General features: G+C 40.7%; 2 protein-coding genes across 7 annotated transcripts in view; one reads left to right on the top strand and one right to left on the bottom strand.

The window, feature by feature from the left end:
* Positions 1-4,117: 4,117 nt before the first annotated feature.
* CHCHD7 (coiled-coil-helix-coiled-coil-helix domain containing 7) lies at positions 4,118-8,999 on the bottom strand. Of its 3 annotated transcripts, XM_075494691.1 has the most exons (5): positions 8,802-8,999; positions 7,675-7,829; positions 5,844-5,921; positions 5,169-5,267; positions 4,118-4,348 (listed from the first exon to the last, which is right to left on the bottom strand). In XM_075494691.1, exons 3-5 carry the CDS (start codon positions 5,895-5,897, stop codon positions 4,247-4,249), a joined length of 255 nt encoding a protein of 84 aa, XP_075350806.1. In that variant the 5' UTR covers positions 5,898-5,921; positions 7,675-7,829; positions 8,802-8,999; the 3' UTR covers positions 4,118-4,246. The 3 variants fall into 3 exon arrangements, with proteins under 3 accessions (XP_075350806.1, XP_075350803.1, XP_075350805.1); XM_075494688.1 differs by lacking the exon at positions 7,675-7,829; XM_075494690.1 differs by lacking the exons at positions 7,675-7,829; positions 8,802-8,999 and adding an exon at positions 6,189-6,414.
* A 136-nt stretch (positions 9,000-9,135) lies between these two features.
* Positions 9,136-19,203, top strand: part of PLAG1 (PLAG1 zinc finger) — a 48,791-nt gene continuing 38,723 nt past the window's right edge. For 3 of the 4 annotated variants that reach the window (XR_012774467.1, XM_075494687.1, XM_075494684.1), the window contains exon 1: positions 9,136-9,350. The gene's annotated coding sequence lies outside the window, so the exon portion shown is untranslated. Of the gene's footprint in view, positions 9,351-9,682; positions 10,245-19,203 lie in introns of those variants that run through there. The other variant, XM_075494685.1, reaches the window with a different exon arrangement.

Genomic DNA, 19,203 nt, shown 5'->3' with positions numbered 1-19,203 from the left:
AAAATGCTGTAGTAGTATGCTTGTTTTACTTTTTACTACTTTAATCCTTACAGAACTATTTCCTCCAGTTGCCTCAAATTCTTGCAAGAGAATAAAAGCCTGCAATAGTGTACTATTTTTCCAAACTTTTTTCATACTACGATTACTTTTTTCAGAGCTATTTTGGAAGACTGACTTTAGAGATGCAGATACTTTTAACATGAGTTAAGGTCTGCCTCCAAAGGTATTAGAGCAGAATAACATTGTATACTCTAAATTCATCCTACCTGTTCTACGGAAGTTTTAGGGAAACCTCCCCTATATGCATGCCCTTGGTCACACATGAGTGCAAAAGTTTTATTAGAAGACCATGAAAGACTCAGAGGTGCAGCACATGCAACTCCCTGCCTTTCAAAGTTTCAGCTCTTAAGCCCAAAGAAGTTTTCAGGACTCTAAGGCTACGTGTCTTTCTTCTAACACCTTCAAGAGCACAGACTCATCCCAATTGTGGCAGCAGAAAACTTCCAGAGCCAAATATACAAAGGCCTTGTGCTGTAGGGTAATGGGAAAGGCAAGGTGGTAAAACGTACGGATGGGAGTCTGGACATTCACCTGGGCCTGGCAGAGAGCCTGTAGCTGCTGCTCAGTGCTCAGCCGTGACCAAGTGACCACAGTGAAAATACTCTTTCAATGACCATATTCCAAAGCTTCTCATGCTGCAAAGAAACCTCCCATGTTCCAGCAGTGATTTACACTCTTGTCCTCCTCTTCTGTTTATAGTGTAGAGACAGCACCAATCTTCCCTTTCTCCTCCATAAATTCTGCTGTCTCTGTGGGAAGAGGCTAAAAAAGCTCAAAAGAGCCAGTAGTGGGTGGAGTGATTCTGTTTTCATACAGTCTGTTGTGCAACAGCACCATCCAGCTGTCAAAAAAATAATGAAACATTAATGCCACTATCCAGGTTTGGTCCTTGTACCACGAGCAAAATGAAGAATTACACCTATTAAACAAAACAAACCCCACAGGTCTTTTCCCTGCTTCTGAATTAATTATATTGGTCCATTGCGTTATGTTTTCTGGGTTAGTACACACGAGTGTGCTTTAGCAAAACTAAGAATTCAACGCAGTTTATTTCTGCCCAGTAAGACTGGCAGGCTGCAGCTTACCTCAGTGTTTCAGTGAAGTGTGGAATATAAGCCCTCAGGTATGAGGAAAAGACCATTATCTTTCACTGTCTTTGGTTGTGAGCCAATCACACTACAAAAATTAATTGAAAAAACTCAACCATTTCAAACGTAAGAGCCTATGTTTTAGCTATTATAACTAACCACTCTTGAGCTTCAGTAGTGAAAGCAAGAACAGCAGCATCCAGTGAGGGGGAAAAATTATCAAAACTCAGGCTTAACTAATGGATTACTCTTGAGAGGCATTATGACATAAGGAAGAAAACCTCTTGCTTTCCAAGATTCTTCAAAGCTGTGTTCTTTAACAGTAACTGTAAAGCATATGCAATGGAAATAAATGAATAAATGGCATTCCCTACAATGGATGACTGATTACCTGAATTAAATCCACAAGGTCACTGCTTAAGTAGCCCCCAGTTCTTCACTAAACTCAATTTTGTGGTAACACCCACAGGGAGCTTACCATGTGTGTCCACTGATGACCAGGAAGTCTAATATTAGAATACTGTTCTTGCATTACATGTGCCTTAGCCTGCCCTGTGATCCCACATTCTTGCATTGTTTGATACTTGCAAGCAGGGAATGCATCTCCTTTTCTGACTTTCTGAAGTCCAGTACTAGTTCTTTACAAACACTTTACAAAGCAGTACAAGGAATCTATTAAAGTCTAAAAATAAGTCAATCATCCTTTAAAAGAAAAGAAAAACAGCAGAAACTTTCCAAGTAAATATTGGCAGGAAAAAATTGTAAATGCAACAATAACCTAGGAGAAAGGGTATTTCTACACTCAAAGAAAACTTGAAAGGAACACGTAGGATAAGTGAGATGACTTTAAGGAACTTGTAATTATGCCGATTCTTCCTTGCATAAACTCATCAAGAGGAGATGCTGTTTTTCTTGCACAGAACTAAAACATACAGTAGATTTTAATGTAAGCCCAGACTATAAGAGCACAGCAAGAGGAAAACAGCAAGCACTAGCATAGTAGCTAAAGCCATAGGAGCAAAGAACATGCCCAAGGATACAGCAGAGGTGCCAAATGACAAACCTGTGCCAAGTAGGAGAGAAGGTGCCCTTAGACAAGCAAGGCAGCAAAACCAGAAGAGTCCAGAAAGAGATAGCCCCAAGGACAAGGGGACAATCAGCTCCCCCAAAACTGCAGAGGAACAAGAAGATCAAATAGAGGCATGGCCAATGAGGAAGTATCATGGCTAAGTTTGACTAATAAAAGCAAGGAGTTCTCCTTTCACTAAGACAGGGAGAACAGAGAACACAAGACCTTCAAGAGGAGCTGTATTAGAAAGTCATTGCAGGACTTCATTAGATCAGAGACACAAAGTTACCAGAAAAAAAAAAATGTTGGACTGGGAACAGACCAAAATGCTCGAATCAGTAAAAAAGAACTGGTGCCAAATGGGAAAAAAGAAGGAAAGACTGGTATGTAGCAGGGTATCAGAAGAAGGTGACAAGAAGCTGGTGGGCAAGAAAGAGCCTTTGAATCTATAATGAAAGTTTCTTCTCTGTTCCACAAAGAAAAAAGAAAAATGTCAGCAAAGTTTGAATTTTAAGTGCAGAGAAAGTAATTTAAAATAAAGAATCTGATGATCTTGACTGAAGAAAGTTTATTTCCCTTGCCAGGAACTGACTAGAGAACTTGTGACATGGCTTGGAGGCTGCACAGCTATGCTCAGAGAACTGCATACTCAAAAGGCATAGAGTTACACACTCATTCCAGTAACAGAAAGGGTATGATCAATCCATTTCAAAACTCAGATGTATAAGGAGAACAGACAGAAAGAAGAGGAGGAAAAGCAGATCTCCATTAGTTACTAGTCAGGTCAAACAAGGGGAAAGGTGGAAACAGCATAAAAATCCCACTAAGCATAGAAATAGGCCTCCAGTGGAAAGAAACAAGGCAAGCCAGACAGAAGGAGAAACAGGAAGCCATGAAATCTTTCCAAAACAGTCTAAATAGAGACAACACTTTTACACCATCCTCCATGAGGTCAGCCAGAGTTCTGCCAACTTGATCGCAGTAAGTCCTAAAGGATTTCACATGGAACTTGAGCTCATGACAGTGGTTTTTCTGTTTTACCACAGGATGCAAGCTTTTAAGCCAGGACACCTAAAGGTACTAAAGGTAAGAAAACAGTGTTTCCACTAGACAGCCACCCATTTACACTTACTAGTTGTTCAGTTTAGTTAAGGAATCAATCTTACTTAAGATCAGACTACCTGTTCAAACTGAGCTTTGTAGTCTTGTATGAGTAAGCATTTCCAAACCCAGGGCTTCAGCTGTCCAGAGTGTCTTAGATAGATGTACTATAGTTAAACCTGCCATGTCACTCAGAGTATACGTTTACATGTCTACAAGTCCCCCTGCCTCCCCGCCAGCAAAGTATCTATTTACTATCCACAGAAGGTACTATTCCGTTCAGACCTGAGGAGTTCAGTTCTATCTTCATCAACCTCTCTAACCTTGTAACAAGCAAAGCTTGTGGATCTGATTTATTGCAAGCTTCTGCTGTCACTGATGAATGCAGTGGCAGACCTAATGACAAGCTTGTTGGATGTGGGATTTTTAGTTCATGAACAGTCTTATTTAAACCAGGGACACAGCATACAACTCATGTGAAAATAGTGATAGGATCACACATGACAAATCCGGAATATTAGGCAGAATAACTGGATGCAAGAAACATGTTGCACATACCAGTCTCTCAGCCTGCTCCATCCTTAGAACTACACTGCAACATTCACCAGACCCCTCTTTTCAAACAGACTTTGAGAGTCCCATTAATTTTGTGTTTAGCATTTCACAGCAAGTTAGTTTCTACTTCCAAAGTCTAGACACATAAGCTGTGTTGATACCCATGTCTTCCAGTGAGAGGCCAAGTTCCCATGACAGGGAATATGAATAAAACCAGGAAGTTCTACCCTAGAAAGCTCACACATTTCAAAATTTAAGAGCTTATTTTAATCCAAGATATGGCAACTGTAAAGTCCAGTTCATAAAAGGGCAACTCGTTGCTGGTAAGTCTTCATATGTACAGTGAAAACAGTCAGTCAATGCAAGTTTCTAGTCAGTAGGGCTTCCCCATTGATTCCAACATTTTCTTTCTCTCTTCTGCTGAGGGCATCTCTGGTTTCACACCATTTCTTCTCCTTTGCATCATAATGTCATGCTGAAAATAGAAGAAAGTGACCATGAGAACACAGATTTCTCAGAAGTCTCTGCCTCTGAGCTGCAAATGAATAAGATTATTTAATAGAAGTACTCTTTATATATCAAGAGCCAGATACTCCAAGTCTGATTAGCTGATACTAAACGTACTAGTACTTAATTGAAGATATCTGATAGTTTACCTTGCTGCTTCAGAAGACAGTGAAATTACGGTATTCCCATTACACTATATAAGACTAATGTGCAATTGTCTGTAAGTAGTTTTTTGGTAGTTTGTGCAATTATTTGAAGGCTGAGCTAAAAGACTCTTTACTACTATGACATAAGGAAAGAAAATAGCTGAGAACAGTTTAACTGCACACAGTTCCTCATGAGACTTTTCTACTGCAAGAGAGAAGGAAATAAGGACACCACCAAATAGGAATGAACTCTTCCTAAGCTTTATCTTAAAGTAAACATGACCCAAACCAATGGAAAAACAGATGAACTTCATCTTACCTCAGAATTTTTTTGTTATATCCATTTAAGCCAGAACTTATTTCTAGAAATATCTGACTCAAATTCAGAGGGAAACATACCAGGTACTGCAAGAACACTGACTCACAATCTAAGAGGGTAAACTTGGGAAAACCAAGTGAAGTACTTCGATGTGCATCCGCTCAAGTCTTCCAGCAACACATACCGAGACTACCTAGGCCTGTAAGTCACCGTAAAAACAGTAGCAGTCAGCACTAGCTAAGCCTGAAGAGTTCAGAAAGCAGTGTGTCAGAAGTAATGTACTTAAAGCATGGAACAAAATTTAGAAAATCTACTGTGCTTACCCAGAATTTTCTGCAGCTTTTGTACTTCAAAAAATAAGCAGTACACATATCCTTGTTACAGTTGTTGTCATCCATACATTTTCTAGAGGCATCCATTTCCTTTAATAGGGAAAACATACTTCAGAGCTGAAGGAAGCTACTGTACTCAGTGTCTAAAAATTCTAGCAAGTCCCAGAATATCTATGAAGATAGGAGGCAGCTTCTCAGATGAAAGAATACTATCAAAGAGAGCAGAGGAACATCTATCACAAAGGATAATTGGTAATTCCAAGCAATGACTTCATTTAGAGATAACAGACAGTAGTACTCTTTAAACAGTAAGGATAGAGCCCACAGAATAGTTGTTTACAAAGATGCTTGGTATAACCCACAAAAGACTTTAAAAAAAAAAAATCAACCAAGCTTGTCTAACCAGGATTTCAGGCTCTGGTTTTAAGGACAGAAAATTGACGAGACTGCTATCAGTTGTATTACTCATATTTATGAGGAATTACTGGTTGTTATTTCACACTTACTGTAACAGATGCTTTTCAGCTTTTCCCATCTTCAGACTCTTTAAGAAACTTTTTATGCAAGATGCCAACGCAAGAGCGCTATCCATTTAAAAAATCCTCTAGAAATTGCATTATTTAACATTGAAACATACAAACAGAAATCCCAATTTGATCATCTTACCACTACACATGGATTTATATCATGGTCTCTAAGCTGTTGTGCATGCCTGGACATTCTAGACAGACACTCGTACCTTGGCTAGAAACAGAAAAGAAACAGGTTAAGTATCTACTTTTAATAGCAACTCAGGATTAAGTCTGAACTGCAGCATATAATAAAGGCCTTCCAATAACACACACTGGTTGTCTTTAAAAAAAACACACCACAAAACTTATTTTCCAAAATGTTGTTTCAAAAGCACTAAGAGCAAGACAACTCAGGCAAGTTTAGCCTGTCACCAAGACTGCTTACTCCCTGATAAATTCCTGCAGAGAATGGAGCCACTGCAGTGACTCTCATACCAACCTGTCGTATCGTTGAGGAAGCAACCGTGTCTAGGAGAAACAGCTCCACAGAAGCTGTTCACAGCCAACACACTGTAGACACTTCAATTAGTAGTGCGTGGGAGCAACATACAAGTTAAGTTTTCCAGCTTTGTGCCTACTCCTTAGCTGGATCACATCTGTATCTTCACTGAGCCTTCCCAGGTATAACAAGTGCCCAACCATGTCCTGTGTTACTGCATCAGAGACTTAACAGAAAAAGAAATGGTTTCACCACAAGGAGGGACCAGATCCACTTACACTGTGTGTGACAGCTTGAATCACATTTTTCACCAGTTTAGTAGTTTGACACTGACTCTACGAACTATAAGCTTGAGAGACACAGAGTTCAGTGCCAAGAACCTATACTGATCCAAGATGATGACATCAAGATGAAAAGCAGACCCTCATTCCCTTTACTACTTCCCATACATTGCCTCTGGCACACATATGGCCATGCAGGTATTTGTTCCAAACAAATACTGAATCTAACCAAAAATAAATTAATGTTGACCAGATGACTGGTTGAGCCAATGCAAGCAGAAACACAGGACTGGGGAAGAGAACTCTCTGCAGCAAATTAAAGTACAGCTGATTAAGAAAACTGTGAAAGACATCCTTGCTTGATCTTGTTCGTTTTTTTTTTTTTTTCTCATGAAGACATTGCTGTTAATTCTAAACTTAAACCTGTTTCTGTTCACATTAGAGAATTATAACTGCAAGTCTGCAGTAAAAAGCCAGTTTTGCTTGATATCACCAAACAAAAAAATCAAATACTGCTCTTAGTAGCTCACAGACAGAAAACAGTGTTTTAGATAGAAGTTCTTCTTTGAGTAAGAGTAAGCTATTGCAGGTGGATAAGCCTTAGATTTTACATCCTGTGCAACTATATTCTCCTGGTGCTTAGGAGTATTTTTTTGCATTCCACACAATCGTTTTCTGCAAATGGGCCTTTCAAAGAACAGCATCAGGAAACCCTTCCATTTTCCTTCGAGAACTATTCAGTGTTTAAGTTAACTTTACAAGCTAGGCAAATGTTTGCTTTTTTATGGGTGCAAGAGGATTTTTGATCAGGCACTTCCAACTCAAATGGAAACACAAGCATGTAGAACAATAGGATCATGCAGACTTCAAGGAAGGAGGGGGCAAAAGAAGAAAACAAAAGCAGCATATCACAATGCCTCATCTAAGTCAGGCAAAACGTTTTTAGAGGTTTGTGTCTGCGTAACAACTCTGTTTCATTGATATTAGAGGTGTAAGTACCACTTGAGCAGACATGCCTCAAGGTGTACGGCATTATATTTGACTTCAGCCTTACTCTCTGAAAGAGTACTCCTGAGTCGCAGCATGCGTCATCATCAGCGTTCATTACACAAACTGCAATTAGCATTTTCAGTTTGATTACACTACCAGAGCCTGCAACCGTGCCCAGTTTAAGGAACAATGCACACAATACATTAAATACCTACTTAATGAACAGGCAGTTCAGGTTCTCATGAAGTTGCTTAGTTCAGGGTAAGCAAATGCTTAAACATACTCAGTACTACCAAAAAGGTCTGATAGCTCCTGCACGTGTTCCTCTCTTCCCCGCTCCCAAGTGCTTCAGGACTTGAAACGTTATCAGCTAGAAGGGCAGGCAGGTCAAACCGAAACGCTGCTGTGTCAGTGAATGTGCAGTCGAGCAGGAAGAGCTCTTTTTTCCCCCCCTCAGTTTCTGCACATGCACAGGCTTCCCTTCCTGCTTTCAGATTACAGGTCTGAGCCCAACCACAACCAAAGGCTTGTCTATTCCACAGTTCTTAATTATGCTTTAACACATTAACAGTTGTAAACTGTACCACAGAGAAATACATTTGTTGCTAGCACTCTTTAACCCTAGGGCTTTTTCAGTTCATAAACCATCAGGACATTTTTCCATGGGCTCCCTCCCACTGAAAAGTGTTTGGCTTTTTTAAATGCATATATACATACAACATCACTAATTATGCTGCAGTACGGACCAGCTTATTAAACCTTAGACCCTGGAGTGAAGGCCGTATAAAAACGCTACGGTTTTTATCGCTATTACAGCAGGAGGAGCGGGGGGCGGGAGGAGGCAGCCGGCGGCTCCGGACGCTCGGCACGGCTGAGCGGCCTCGCCCGCCTCAGCCTCCAGAAGAGGGCTGGGGGGCAAGTCAGGTGCAGAGGGGGCGGGCAGGCCGCCACGGGGCCGGCCAGCGCCGGGGAGACGCCGGCGCCCACCACCACCCAGCCCCTGCCTTCCCCACCGGCGGCGGGGGGCCCGGAGGAGCCCCGCGCCCCCTTCCCCCGCCGCCGCCGGCCCCTCTCCCCAACGGCCACCGGTGCCCAACGGCCGCCGGCCGGCGCGCGCGCGCAGCCCTCCCTCAGCACCACCTGCCGCCAGAGAGCGGTGCCCGGGCCCCGCCGCCGCCGGGCCCCTCGCGCCGACTCCCGGCCAGGCAGGGCTCCCCCAGCCCGCGGGCGGGCGGGCGGCGAAGGGCGAGCGAGCCTTCCCTCCTCCGGCGGGGAAGGGGAAGCGGCGCCCAGCCGCAAGCACGGCGGGCGGGCAGCGCGGGTCGCCGGCGGCGGCACTCACCTCCGTCCCCGGCCGTGTCCGCGGGAGCCCGGGGCGGGAGGGGGCAGCCCGTCTCCAATTCGAAAGACGTCAGCGGCTCGGGCAGCCCGGTTAAGTACGGGCGCAGCCTACCCCGCTCCCGGCCTCGCGGCTCCCCCCGGCCCAGCGCCGCCGCCGCCCACGCCCCGGCGGCGCTGAGTGGCAGGCCCGGGCGGCCAATGGCGACGGCGGCGGGCCCGCCCCGGCCTTGAGCGGCGCCTCCTTCCACCAACGGGGCGGGCGGCGCGGGCCGCAGGCGCCGGCGGCGGGGCGCGGCCGCGGCCCTGACTGACGGGGGGAGGCGTCCAACCCGCGGTGCGTGTGGGCGGCGGGCGGTGTGGGCGCGGCGTGTGCGGCAGGCTGGGCTGCACCGCAGCGCATACACTACAATGGCTGCTGGAAAGACGGGAAAGCAAACAATTTCCAGGCCCGCCGCGTCCAGCCCGAAATATGGGGAAAAAATTACAGAAAAATCGGAGAACACTGTAAAGGGTGGAAACGGGGCGCAGAGGGGATGCTGAGGCTCCCGCGGTGAGTCTGCTGCGGGTTTGGGGGGCAGGCGCCGGGGTTTAGCAGGGAAATATCAGGGTTATTTAAATTATGAAGGGGGAGGAGGAGAAGGAGGGGGGAGAGGAGAGAGGAGCAGCGAGCAGCGAGGAAAAGTTTGTGTTAACCATCCCTCCCTTCCATCCCTCTCCCCCATCTCCCGCAGCCCCCCACCGCCCCGCGTCGGACCCCCCCGGAGGGGAAGAGCAGGGGAGGGGAGGCGAGGCGAGCGGTGCCCCCCTTCCCCTCCCTCGGAGGGAGAAAGAGATGATTTTCAGAAAAACCTCTCTCAGGAGTTTCCTCCACTCCTCCCCTCCCTCCCCGCGGCGCTATGTTGGTTCGCGAGCGAGCGGGCGAGGCAGCGGGCTGCCCGGGGGACGGCAGGAGGGCGCGGGGTGCCCGCCGCCGACCCCCGCGGCGGGCCGGGCCGGGGCCGCGGCGGCGGCGCGGGGCAGGGGCAGGAGCAGGAGCTGCGCGGCCGCCCCCTCCCCTCCTCGCCTCTCCGGAGCCTGTGCTGTGAATGCAGTGACAGCGGCGAGAGCGGCGAGAGGGAGCGGAAGACATTAGAGACCGCGGTGCCGAAAAATGAGGGAAAAAATTAATATAAATTCGCCCCCCGCCTCAAACCGGCCGAATTTCGCACAGAAATTTCCCCCGCGGACCCGGCTACCCGTGGGGTGTCCCCCGGACCTGGCGGCCGCGGCTTTGGGGGGATCCGGAGTGACTTTGGGGCGCTCGACCCCCCTTTCCCGTCGTTTTTTGGACAAAAGTTTTTTTTTTCGTAATAAAGAAACGAATTTGCCTGCTCTCCCCCTCCGAGTGGCCCAGAAGCTTTTCCCTTCCCCATCGGTGTGTGTTTAGAGAAAAGTGTGAACCCAAGTAAGTGCTGAGCCGCGTTGCATTGGGGAGGGGGGTTTGCTAACTGAAAGCAGGAGAGATCCGGAGAGAGAGAGAGAGAGAGCAGGGACAGCTTGTTGTCAGTATCATAAACAACCAAAATGGAGGGAGAACTGAGGCATATAACAAAATAAAAATCAGAAAAAAATGCCAAAAAATACCTAAAAATCGGGGCTGCTCCCCCTTTTCTTCCTCAAGGTAACAGAATAAAACCCGTGTCTTCCCGAGACCGTTTTAAGGTTTCAGGGAGCAAGGAGTTAATATTTATTATTTTTTTTTGTTGATGAATTCTTTGGAAAGGCAAAAGCCTCTTATAACTCGCCACCGACAATGAGAAAACGTGAAAATCCCTTTCAGGAGAGAGAGGTAGGGGGAGATGATAGTGCAGAAAGTGCATAACTTGGGGGTAATGTGGAGTGATCCTAGATAAGATAAATGCTGTATGTGCTGCTTTATAGCTTCCTTTTTTGATGCTTTTTGGTGTGTTTGGGGGGGGTTTGGAGATGGGGGCTCCTTTCTTTTCCTCTGCCTTTTTTTTCCATTCTTTTTTTTTCTTTTTTTTTTTTTTTTTTTTTTTTTGGACCGGAATGTAATGCCTTTGTAGTGTCACTTTCCTGATCTAATTAGGATGTGTGAGGCAAAGAGTAAACCTTTCCGGTTTATAAAGTGCATTTTCGTTGCCTTTGAATTTCAAGTTTTCCTGGTGGCTCCCTCCTCTATTTAAACTGGATTCTTCAGGGTAGTGTGGGGTTGAGGTAATGCTCCATAGGGAAAGCAGAGAGGGCTCAGGGGCAGGGCACCTCTCCTGCGGGTGGTTGCTGGTTTCCCTGGCACGTTCAGTTCACCTGTTTGTCTCCCACAAAGAATGTATTCTGCAGTCTCCTCGTTTTATTTATATAAAATAATGATGCCTCATCTCGCCTCACATTGAAGTTAATGCGAAAGTGCTGCTGATGTTGGTTCCACGTGGGATCAGGGACATAGCAGGGCATTTTAAAGAGACAGCTTCTCTTTTCCTAGGGTTATCATCACCTCTGCAGCACCTCTGCCTCTAGCAGAGGGATGGTTCGTTGTTTTTTTTTTTTTTAATGGAGAGGTATCAAATCGGCCCTGTTCTGACAAATTAAGGCAGAATAATAGGGGAAAACGTGCAGATTCGTTTGGATCAAAGCAATTCTTTTGTGCGTAGCAGGTCTTGAGGGGAGTTTTCTTGGCGTGTTAATTAAAATGCTGTGTTTTGGAGAGTGTTTTTTGGAATGGGTGTTGCAGAAATGAAATAGTCTCAGGTTGTTTAATATTAAAACCTAGTGCTGTTCTGCTAGCTGTGAATTCCCTGGGAGGAGACCTATGTGCATAGGGCGATTTCACAGACATTTTGTAAAAGTTGTGAAGTGCATTATTTTTACTTTGAATAAATTCAGTTTTGTTGGGGACACCTGAGTTTGTTGAAAAGCGTTGTACAGCTTGTTCTATACTTAAATCTTCTGAACAGTCCCAAAAGGTTTTGACAGTAGTGAAAATAACTGTAGGTTTTAATTGGCCAAACTAGGGGCTTTTTACAAGTACACCTTAGCTGTGTAATTATAACATCACTTGGAAGAATTGCCTCTGGCTTTGTTTAAAAAAAGAAAAAGCATCCTAACTGCGGTCTAGTTTCATGTATGTGTGTGCATGTGTGTGTGCATGCATGCTTTTAGCATGGGTTCTGGCTGATACAGTTTTTTGCTCAATTTTTAACTTGTAAATGTTTAACTGTAATGATGTGAAATGCTCTGTTTGCCCCTATTATCTCCTATATATTTTAATTTTCAGTGAAATATCCTATTTAAAAAATTAACATCACCTCTTAACATGGCAGTTTGGTATCTTTATGAGGAGTTATGATGTTTCCTTTACACGTGCCTTGTTTTTGTAGTCTTTGTATTTAATTCTAGATTAAAAATTGAATACAGGTATGTGGTTCTCAAGAGGGAAGATGGGGTACTGAACTTGTAGGGAGGCTATTTCAGCAAATGTTTTATTTGAACTTGTGGAAGTTGAGTATCAGTTGTGATAGCCCTCTGTGTCTAATAGCATGTGTTCGCAAATGATCTCTACCTTTTCTGCAAGTGTGACCAAAGAAGCTGTTGTACAGTAGTTGTTGACTAGGATAGTCTTGTGGTTAGAGATTTTGGAAGAAATCTCAAAGTTTTCCAGTGACTCACAGTTGTGAAAATTAAATCACATTAACTACTCTTAGGCTAGAAAAAAAGGCTCATTAAGGAAGAAAGATTAATCAGTTGGTATAAAGGAATAAACTGAACATTTTTCCCAAACTGTCTTTTATGGTTTAGAGATCTCTTTTATAGTTAGCAAGAATTTATACTTCAAAGTTCCTTTCCAAATATTTCTTACACTGATCTCTTCTTTTTATTGACTGAAGTAACATTATCCTGAAATGCATAGAAATTGATAAATTAATAGCAGTACACCATGTGTTGGTGTTTTTAATGTACCAGGGTAGATAGATAGTAGTAGATGTACAGAACTAACTTTAATAAAGCAGTTAATGGTACTGAGAACAGTATTTAACAACTCTTCAAATACTGTGTCTGTGACCATCAGTATGAAGTGTTTAATGTGTTACTACATTTTTACCTAATTAAGAGCTTCTAAATCATTAATATTGTAATGCTGAAAATAGGTATAGGCACTGGTAATAACAACACGAAAGAAGCGCATGTTGTGGAGTATCTTTCTTGACTTACAGTTATGTATTATAAAGTAAATTCAGTGTATCCAACCATAGTACAAAATTCAGGACATAGGGAGGAGGAAGAGGAAAGGGTGTTCTCACAGAATTTGATACCCTTCTAAACTGGGTTTAATTTTGAGGTATGATCCAGGTGGTGATAATAATAGCAGAAGATAAATGTTGTTTAGGATTGTTTTTTACAAACTTACTCTCTTTCTATAGAACACTGAATTCTTCTTACAGGGATGATGTGGTGTTTAATAAAAATAGAAGTAACTTTCAAAGCTTCCTTACTTCTAAGAGTTAAGATAATCTTCTCTATTATATGTTGCTCTGGTTCTATACAAGAGTCAGTATTTTTTCAAGATTTTCTAAAATTAAAACACCTGAGGAAACAAATACTATGGGATGTTGTTGCTAAAGTTACCCTACTTTTTGTAGGTAAACTAGGGAGCTGTAAATGTATTAAAATCCTTCTTAGATACTTATCAATCCTATTCAATAATGTTTAAAAGTTAATAACTGCAGTATTCTAGAACAGTACAGCAAGTACAGGAATCTAAATTGACATGCATTCAACTTTTCTTGAATGCTTAGTTCAAGTGTGTTTCTTGGTGTGTACTTTTCATTTAGTAATTATCCTGAAAAACGAGTTTCCCAGTGTAGAACTTTGAGATTTAAATTAAGACACTTTAAAAAAGTTTGTGTATTTCCAAAAGGCACTGCATACAAAGCGCAGCCACTTCTAATGGTCGTCCATCTCTGCAGCTAGTCAGTCAAAATGGTGCCCTTAAGTCTCCTCCTTTCAGAGTAGTGCATGTGTTTTTATATTAATGGGTTAAAGAGGGCACTGCTCATGTTCTAAATAAACCACTGTTTGTAACTGTTCAAGGTTATTTTGTTAGAAGAGATGTTTTATTTCAGAGTCTAAAACATAAGTTTTTTAAGTTTTGTATCTATAACCTCCCATATCTTTAAAACCAGTTCTTGTCAGCAAATACCTTTTGGGAGGGTTCTTGAACAAGTTTATCTGTTTAACAAGGGGAGATATTCTGGAAAACGTGAAATATGTTAGAGCAATTAGACCATTCTCAAATCAGTGTAGAGTTAAAAGGAGTTAGCAGCCACCACCACCGAAGTGATAGAGAGCACTTGCTCTCAAGGAGATATTCTCCAAATATCTGCTAGTAGTGAGGATTTAGCTTGCATTACTTTTGAAAGAAATGTGCAGTATCTATCCACTGAACTGTTAAGCATCTTTAACCAATTACCAAATGTTTAGGTAGCCTTAAAAAACTATTTAAAAATAATTAAAATATTAGAACAAAGTAACAATTTGTATTGATCACATGTGAAGTGTTTAAATTTCTGAAGTGTAGGGGATTTTTTTTGCATTGATCCGAGCATTTGGATAATGGAGAGTTGTGTATTTTTCCTGCTAATAAAAAAATCACATCTAGAATGTAATTAAATTTATTTTGATTTTTAAATTGTGCAGACTTGTAATTTGAATGTAAAACACTGGTTAACTCTCAATATAATCACTTATACAGCTGCCTGTATTTTATTTTTAATTTTTCAAGGAATATAGTGACCCTTTATCTGAAATTGATTAGATTGCAGTTACTAATGCCTTTTAAATGAACAGTTGTCCACCAAACATCAAATGCGAAAAATTCTAATTGTACGCAAGTTATGAAAACCTACTATTGAACAGAACTGGTCACCATTACTGCAAGTTCAGTTTTATTTTTATTTAGATTGGCTTGTTAAAGTATTTTTTCTTCTACTTTGGTATCAGTGTTCACCTGTTACTGCCTCATCTTAGAAGGACAAATTAGCAGAAATGAATAGAATTAGAGGGTTTTTTAAAATTTTTGACAAGATATAACATGCTTTTAAAAATAGTTATGTGATAACAGTTATAAGGATGGGGCCTTCTCGTAGAATATATTAAAATTGTTAATATTTAAATGGACCCTGCATGTCTTGTAAACAGTTACTGTGGGATCATGGCATTAAAATTAACCACCGTACATAGCGGGGTTTTGAGATGACTGCATAAGTACATACTGGACAGTGAAGAGCGGGAAAGCTTATATACTTATGCTCATGTTGAAGGAATAAATCAGTTTCTATTATAGCCTTCTTTGTAATAACTTCTGTCCCTTTCCTAATTCACTGTCTGTCCAGAGTGTAGAGATACCTTGTCAAATACATTAAAATACATGGCCAGAGTGATGGGCTATTTTACACATGCCCAATCCTGGCAGTTTTGATACACTTACAAGGGGGCATGAAGAGCATAGAATGTGGCCTGATGTGCACAACTTTAATTTATTTGTTGAAAGGAAAGGAAAGAGGAAAGAAAAACCAAACAGGGCTGAACTAGTATAAAACCAAAAAGTGAGACAGATAAAACAAATGAATGTAGACAACTGTGGCTGTAATACACAGAACAGCAACTCAAAACTCCAAAATAAAATAGCTCAAATCAGCTTTGAGAAGTCAAGTGGGAATCAGGAAAGTAAAACCTAGAATTGCCATCAAATGCAATTAAGAAATAACTATGTAAAGAAACTTGGAAAAATGCAAAAAGTGTCTGTTACAGTAAACTGAATTGCTATAATCTTCTTTTGCACTTAATGTGCTAAATTCCTCTCTCAAAGGAGAATATCCCTAGAAATCAGATTAGAAAGTGTTTAAAGGGAATTATTTGTCAAAGTTGTTTTTTTACTGAAGTTAGGATAACTAATAATAATCTCTTCCATATTGTTGTAAATACTACTTTATGTGATATCATTTAACCATGCAGATTGCACATAGACTTGCTTATGTATTGTACAGGTAATTTACCTGGTAGCCTGACACAGTGTATCACTAACTTTCACCCTAAAAGCTTTTCTTATGGTTGTGGGTCACATTACACTTTGGAGACAGCCAAATCTGAAGTATTTCTCATTAAATAAGATGTAGATAGCTGATTTTGTCTGATGCACATTTACTGTGAATTGCCAAGTAATCAAAAAGCAAAGACAATGTCAGAAAGCTTATCTTCCCTTTTCAGTTATTGAGTATGTATTTGTACACTACAGGGTGTCAGATTTACTACTGCATGAGTTCTCTAAAAAGACCTGCAAATAATCTGATTCTAAATTAATGAGATATCATTCCACTAAATGTTTGAACAGCAGAAAGACCCTGTGTATGCAAATCAGATTTTACTGTCCCAAGTGCTTGTCACTTCTAATAAAACTGTTTATTGTGCAGTATATGTAGTTATCATGAATATTACATTTATCTGTAATATAGATACACACACACACACACACACACACACACACACACACACATTTTAAGGAAACATCTGGCTGTTTAGGGAGAATGTCATGTCTTGAATCAGTTGTGATATAGGAATTTCTTCAAAAAGGTCTCTTAAAAAAAGGCAGAAAGAGAGATTCTGGCAGCTTACTATTAAATTTTAATCAAGCCTGTATAGTTAGTAATAAAAGATTTACAAGTTTGTAAATGTTAAGTTTCTTCAAACTCTTACTGTCACGTGTGGATTTTTCATTTATACTAATTGTGCATTTACTACAGCTGCCTACATGCAAGGCTTAATAATACTGTATTTATCACATGGAAGTATAGATAAAATATAAATATGTAAAAGCAGAAATTGCCTACAGCTGTTCTTAGGTTTTCATCAGATGATACACTATCAAGGAAAAATTTGTCATGTTAGCTACCTGTTATCAGTTACTGGTGCTCTTCTCCTCACAAGTACTGTAGGAAGAGTGAGTATTAAACTAAAATAAAACAAATGTAAAATTCTGTCAGGGTTTTGTGCTCTGTTTAAAAGCTAAACATAGACATTGTTCAAGCTTATTTTGTTCACTGGAAGTTATTGTGGTCAATGCACGCAGAATTTATTTCATCTAGGACACTAGGAAACTGTGAACCACGTAGCCTAGAGAAGAGCTTAGACATAGCTGATCACAATAAATGCCAATAAATTTGAATCTGTAGATTTTTTTTTCCCTCTGTGACTTGACAGTTTTCTTTAATTCTTTTGAATACTGGGATTGTGTTTAGACTAAACCACTTCTAATTATACCCCAGCACAAACATATAGCTTATGGCTATATTTTAATCAGTTTCAGAAAAAGTAATAAAGATATTATTGCATCTGTCAAAGGATGGTGTTGCTACATGCTATTTTAAATGGTGTTTAAGTACAGTTATAAGCATACCAGTACAATGAAATCAGCTCTATTCCTAAACAACAAAGTTACATTATTGTTACTTAAAAAGTTACCAAGAATCATAATATGTTAATTATCCTAATTATTCAGGCTGTTTTTAATATGTGTTGAAATTGCTTTAAAAAGTATATATGAAATATTTATATCAAACTCGTTTAATTTCTCATTACTTGTAAAATGTAATGTTTTCCCAGTTGTAATTTTAAAGGGTTTTTGTCTTAGCTGCATGAGTGTATCCTTTTCTTTTGGATACACTCTTTTCTGAAATCAGCAGTTCTTTCACTTGTTTAAAACTCTTTCGTTCTCTCCAAATGAATTTGTGTCCCATTAAGTGTTGATATTGATCATTTTTATACTACAGAAATTGTGCTGAGGAGTACTGTGGAATTAACTTGTGCTGATGATGCTGCAAGTATAAAAACTGGGTGTAGAATAACACGGGAAACTTAATCATAGTGGGATTTGGATGATGGGAATAGTCCCAAACTAGATGAATGTTAAACTAGCCTATGAGGAGAAATTGTCAGGTTTTGCAGCCTTGTAGCATTAATCAAATATGTGGTATCACTATTTCTTATAAGAAATACTCAAACACAGTCCTAGCATCAATTGCTGTAGAAGGCAATCAGAAATATAGATTACACTTTCAGAAATTATAAACTATGAAATAAGTTTCTTGGGAAAAACCTGGGTTTAGATGTCTCCCCTGTAGTATAATACTATTTTACCTTTGAAAACTTGACCACTTCAGAATATTTGAGAACAAGTAAGTTAAGTCCATCTTGAGTAATACATTTCGGTTTCTAGTACAGTTTTTATCTATGCATCATGTAAAACAAACTTCTTACTCTTCATTATACTTAAATATTTGTACTGAAAGGAAAGTGCATTTAGGCAGTTTTTAACTGTATTGATTACTCATTCAATTGGAGTAGAAAGGTGCTTTAGTTTGGGGAGGTTGAATACATATTATTATTTTCTATTTTTCTGTAGTTTGCCTAATAAAAATACTGAACATAAAAGGAGACCAGGTCTTTCTTCAAACCTTGAGTGAAAAGGGAGGTGTGGTCTGGAAGGGGCTCTCATGACTTAAATCACTGCCCCTCAGTCTCTCAAAATATTTAAATCCTATGAATTTGTGATTTCAGTCGCACAGAGATGTTGCAACCTCGAAACTGATAATATGTTCAGTTATCTTGAGATGAACTCCACAATTCTTCATTAGGCACACTGAATTCCCTGAAGGTTTTGTCTGAATAAGTACTTGAGTATTGGGCTGTTTGTTCCAGTTTTCATCAGGAATCAAGCCATAGATAGTCTCTCAACTCTGAGCAAACCCTCGAAGACTTCATGGATGCCCTAAACCTCCCCTATTCCTGTCATAGTTCTAGTTGTTAAACTGTGGTTGAAAGTCAAATAATCCTTTCTGCTAAGCATCCGACTCTTATCATAAAGGAGGTAGTTTGATATTTGGTGGTAGTTTTAGCATAAAGGTTTTATGTAGGTAGCTTAACAAAAAAGCTTAAAGGCCAGCAGAAATTTGCTGTCAAGTTGCAAGCGCTCTGTAACTGTTACGTGAAGTAGTACTTAAATCGCATTTGTTTTTTTGAGATAGTAAGACTCGTAGTTTGAAGCAGACAGAGCTTAACTGATTTGTTAATTCTTCCTTCCGAAATATATATAAGAATTTGCCACCGTTTTTGCTGCCAACAGTGCTCTGAAGACTATCTGTACATATATACATACATATTTCCAAACTTTTTATAACTTAGGCCTTTGTGGGAAGGTTGAGAGGGCTAGTGGATGGAGATCATAATGTATTTGTATCCTTCTTACGAATGAACTGTTACTTAGCAACTTTGTAAATCCATTATGTGATTTTGTGTTTGGGGGTACATCTGAGGGAGTACCTGGTCAAAAATACATATACTCCCCCCCCTGT

This window comes from Mycteria americana, chromosome 2 (genome assembly GCF_035582795.1).
Source record: "Mycteria americana isolate JAX WOST 10 ecotype Jacksonville Zoo and Gardens chromosome 2, USCA_MyAme_1.0, whole genome shotgun sequence".
Classification (NCBI taxonomy): domain Eukaryota; kingdom Metazoa; phylum Chordata; class Aves; order Ciconiiformes; family Ciconiidae; genus Mycteria; species Mycteria americana.
This window is presented reverse-complemented; position numbering and strand designations above follow the sequence as displayed.

What these genes read in the sequence shown, in the direction of transcription:
- CHCHD7 (XM_075494691.1), bottom strand. Translation starts at nt 5,897, where the DNA reads ATGTCCAGGCATGCACAACAGCTTAGAGACCATGATATAAATCCATGT. An exon ending in ATATAAATCCATGTGTAGTG is followed by an intron (nt 5,268 to 5,843) that starts GTAAGATGATCA and finishes TCCCTATTAAAG; the next exon opens with GAAATGGATGCCTCTAGAAA. An exon ending in AAAGCTGCAGAAAATTCTGG is followed by an intron (nt 4,349 to 5,168) that starts GTAAGCACAGTA and finishes TTCTATTTTCAG; the next exon opens with CATGACATTATGATGCAAAG.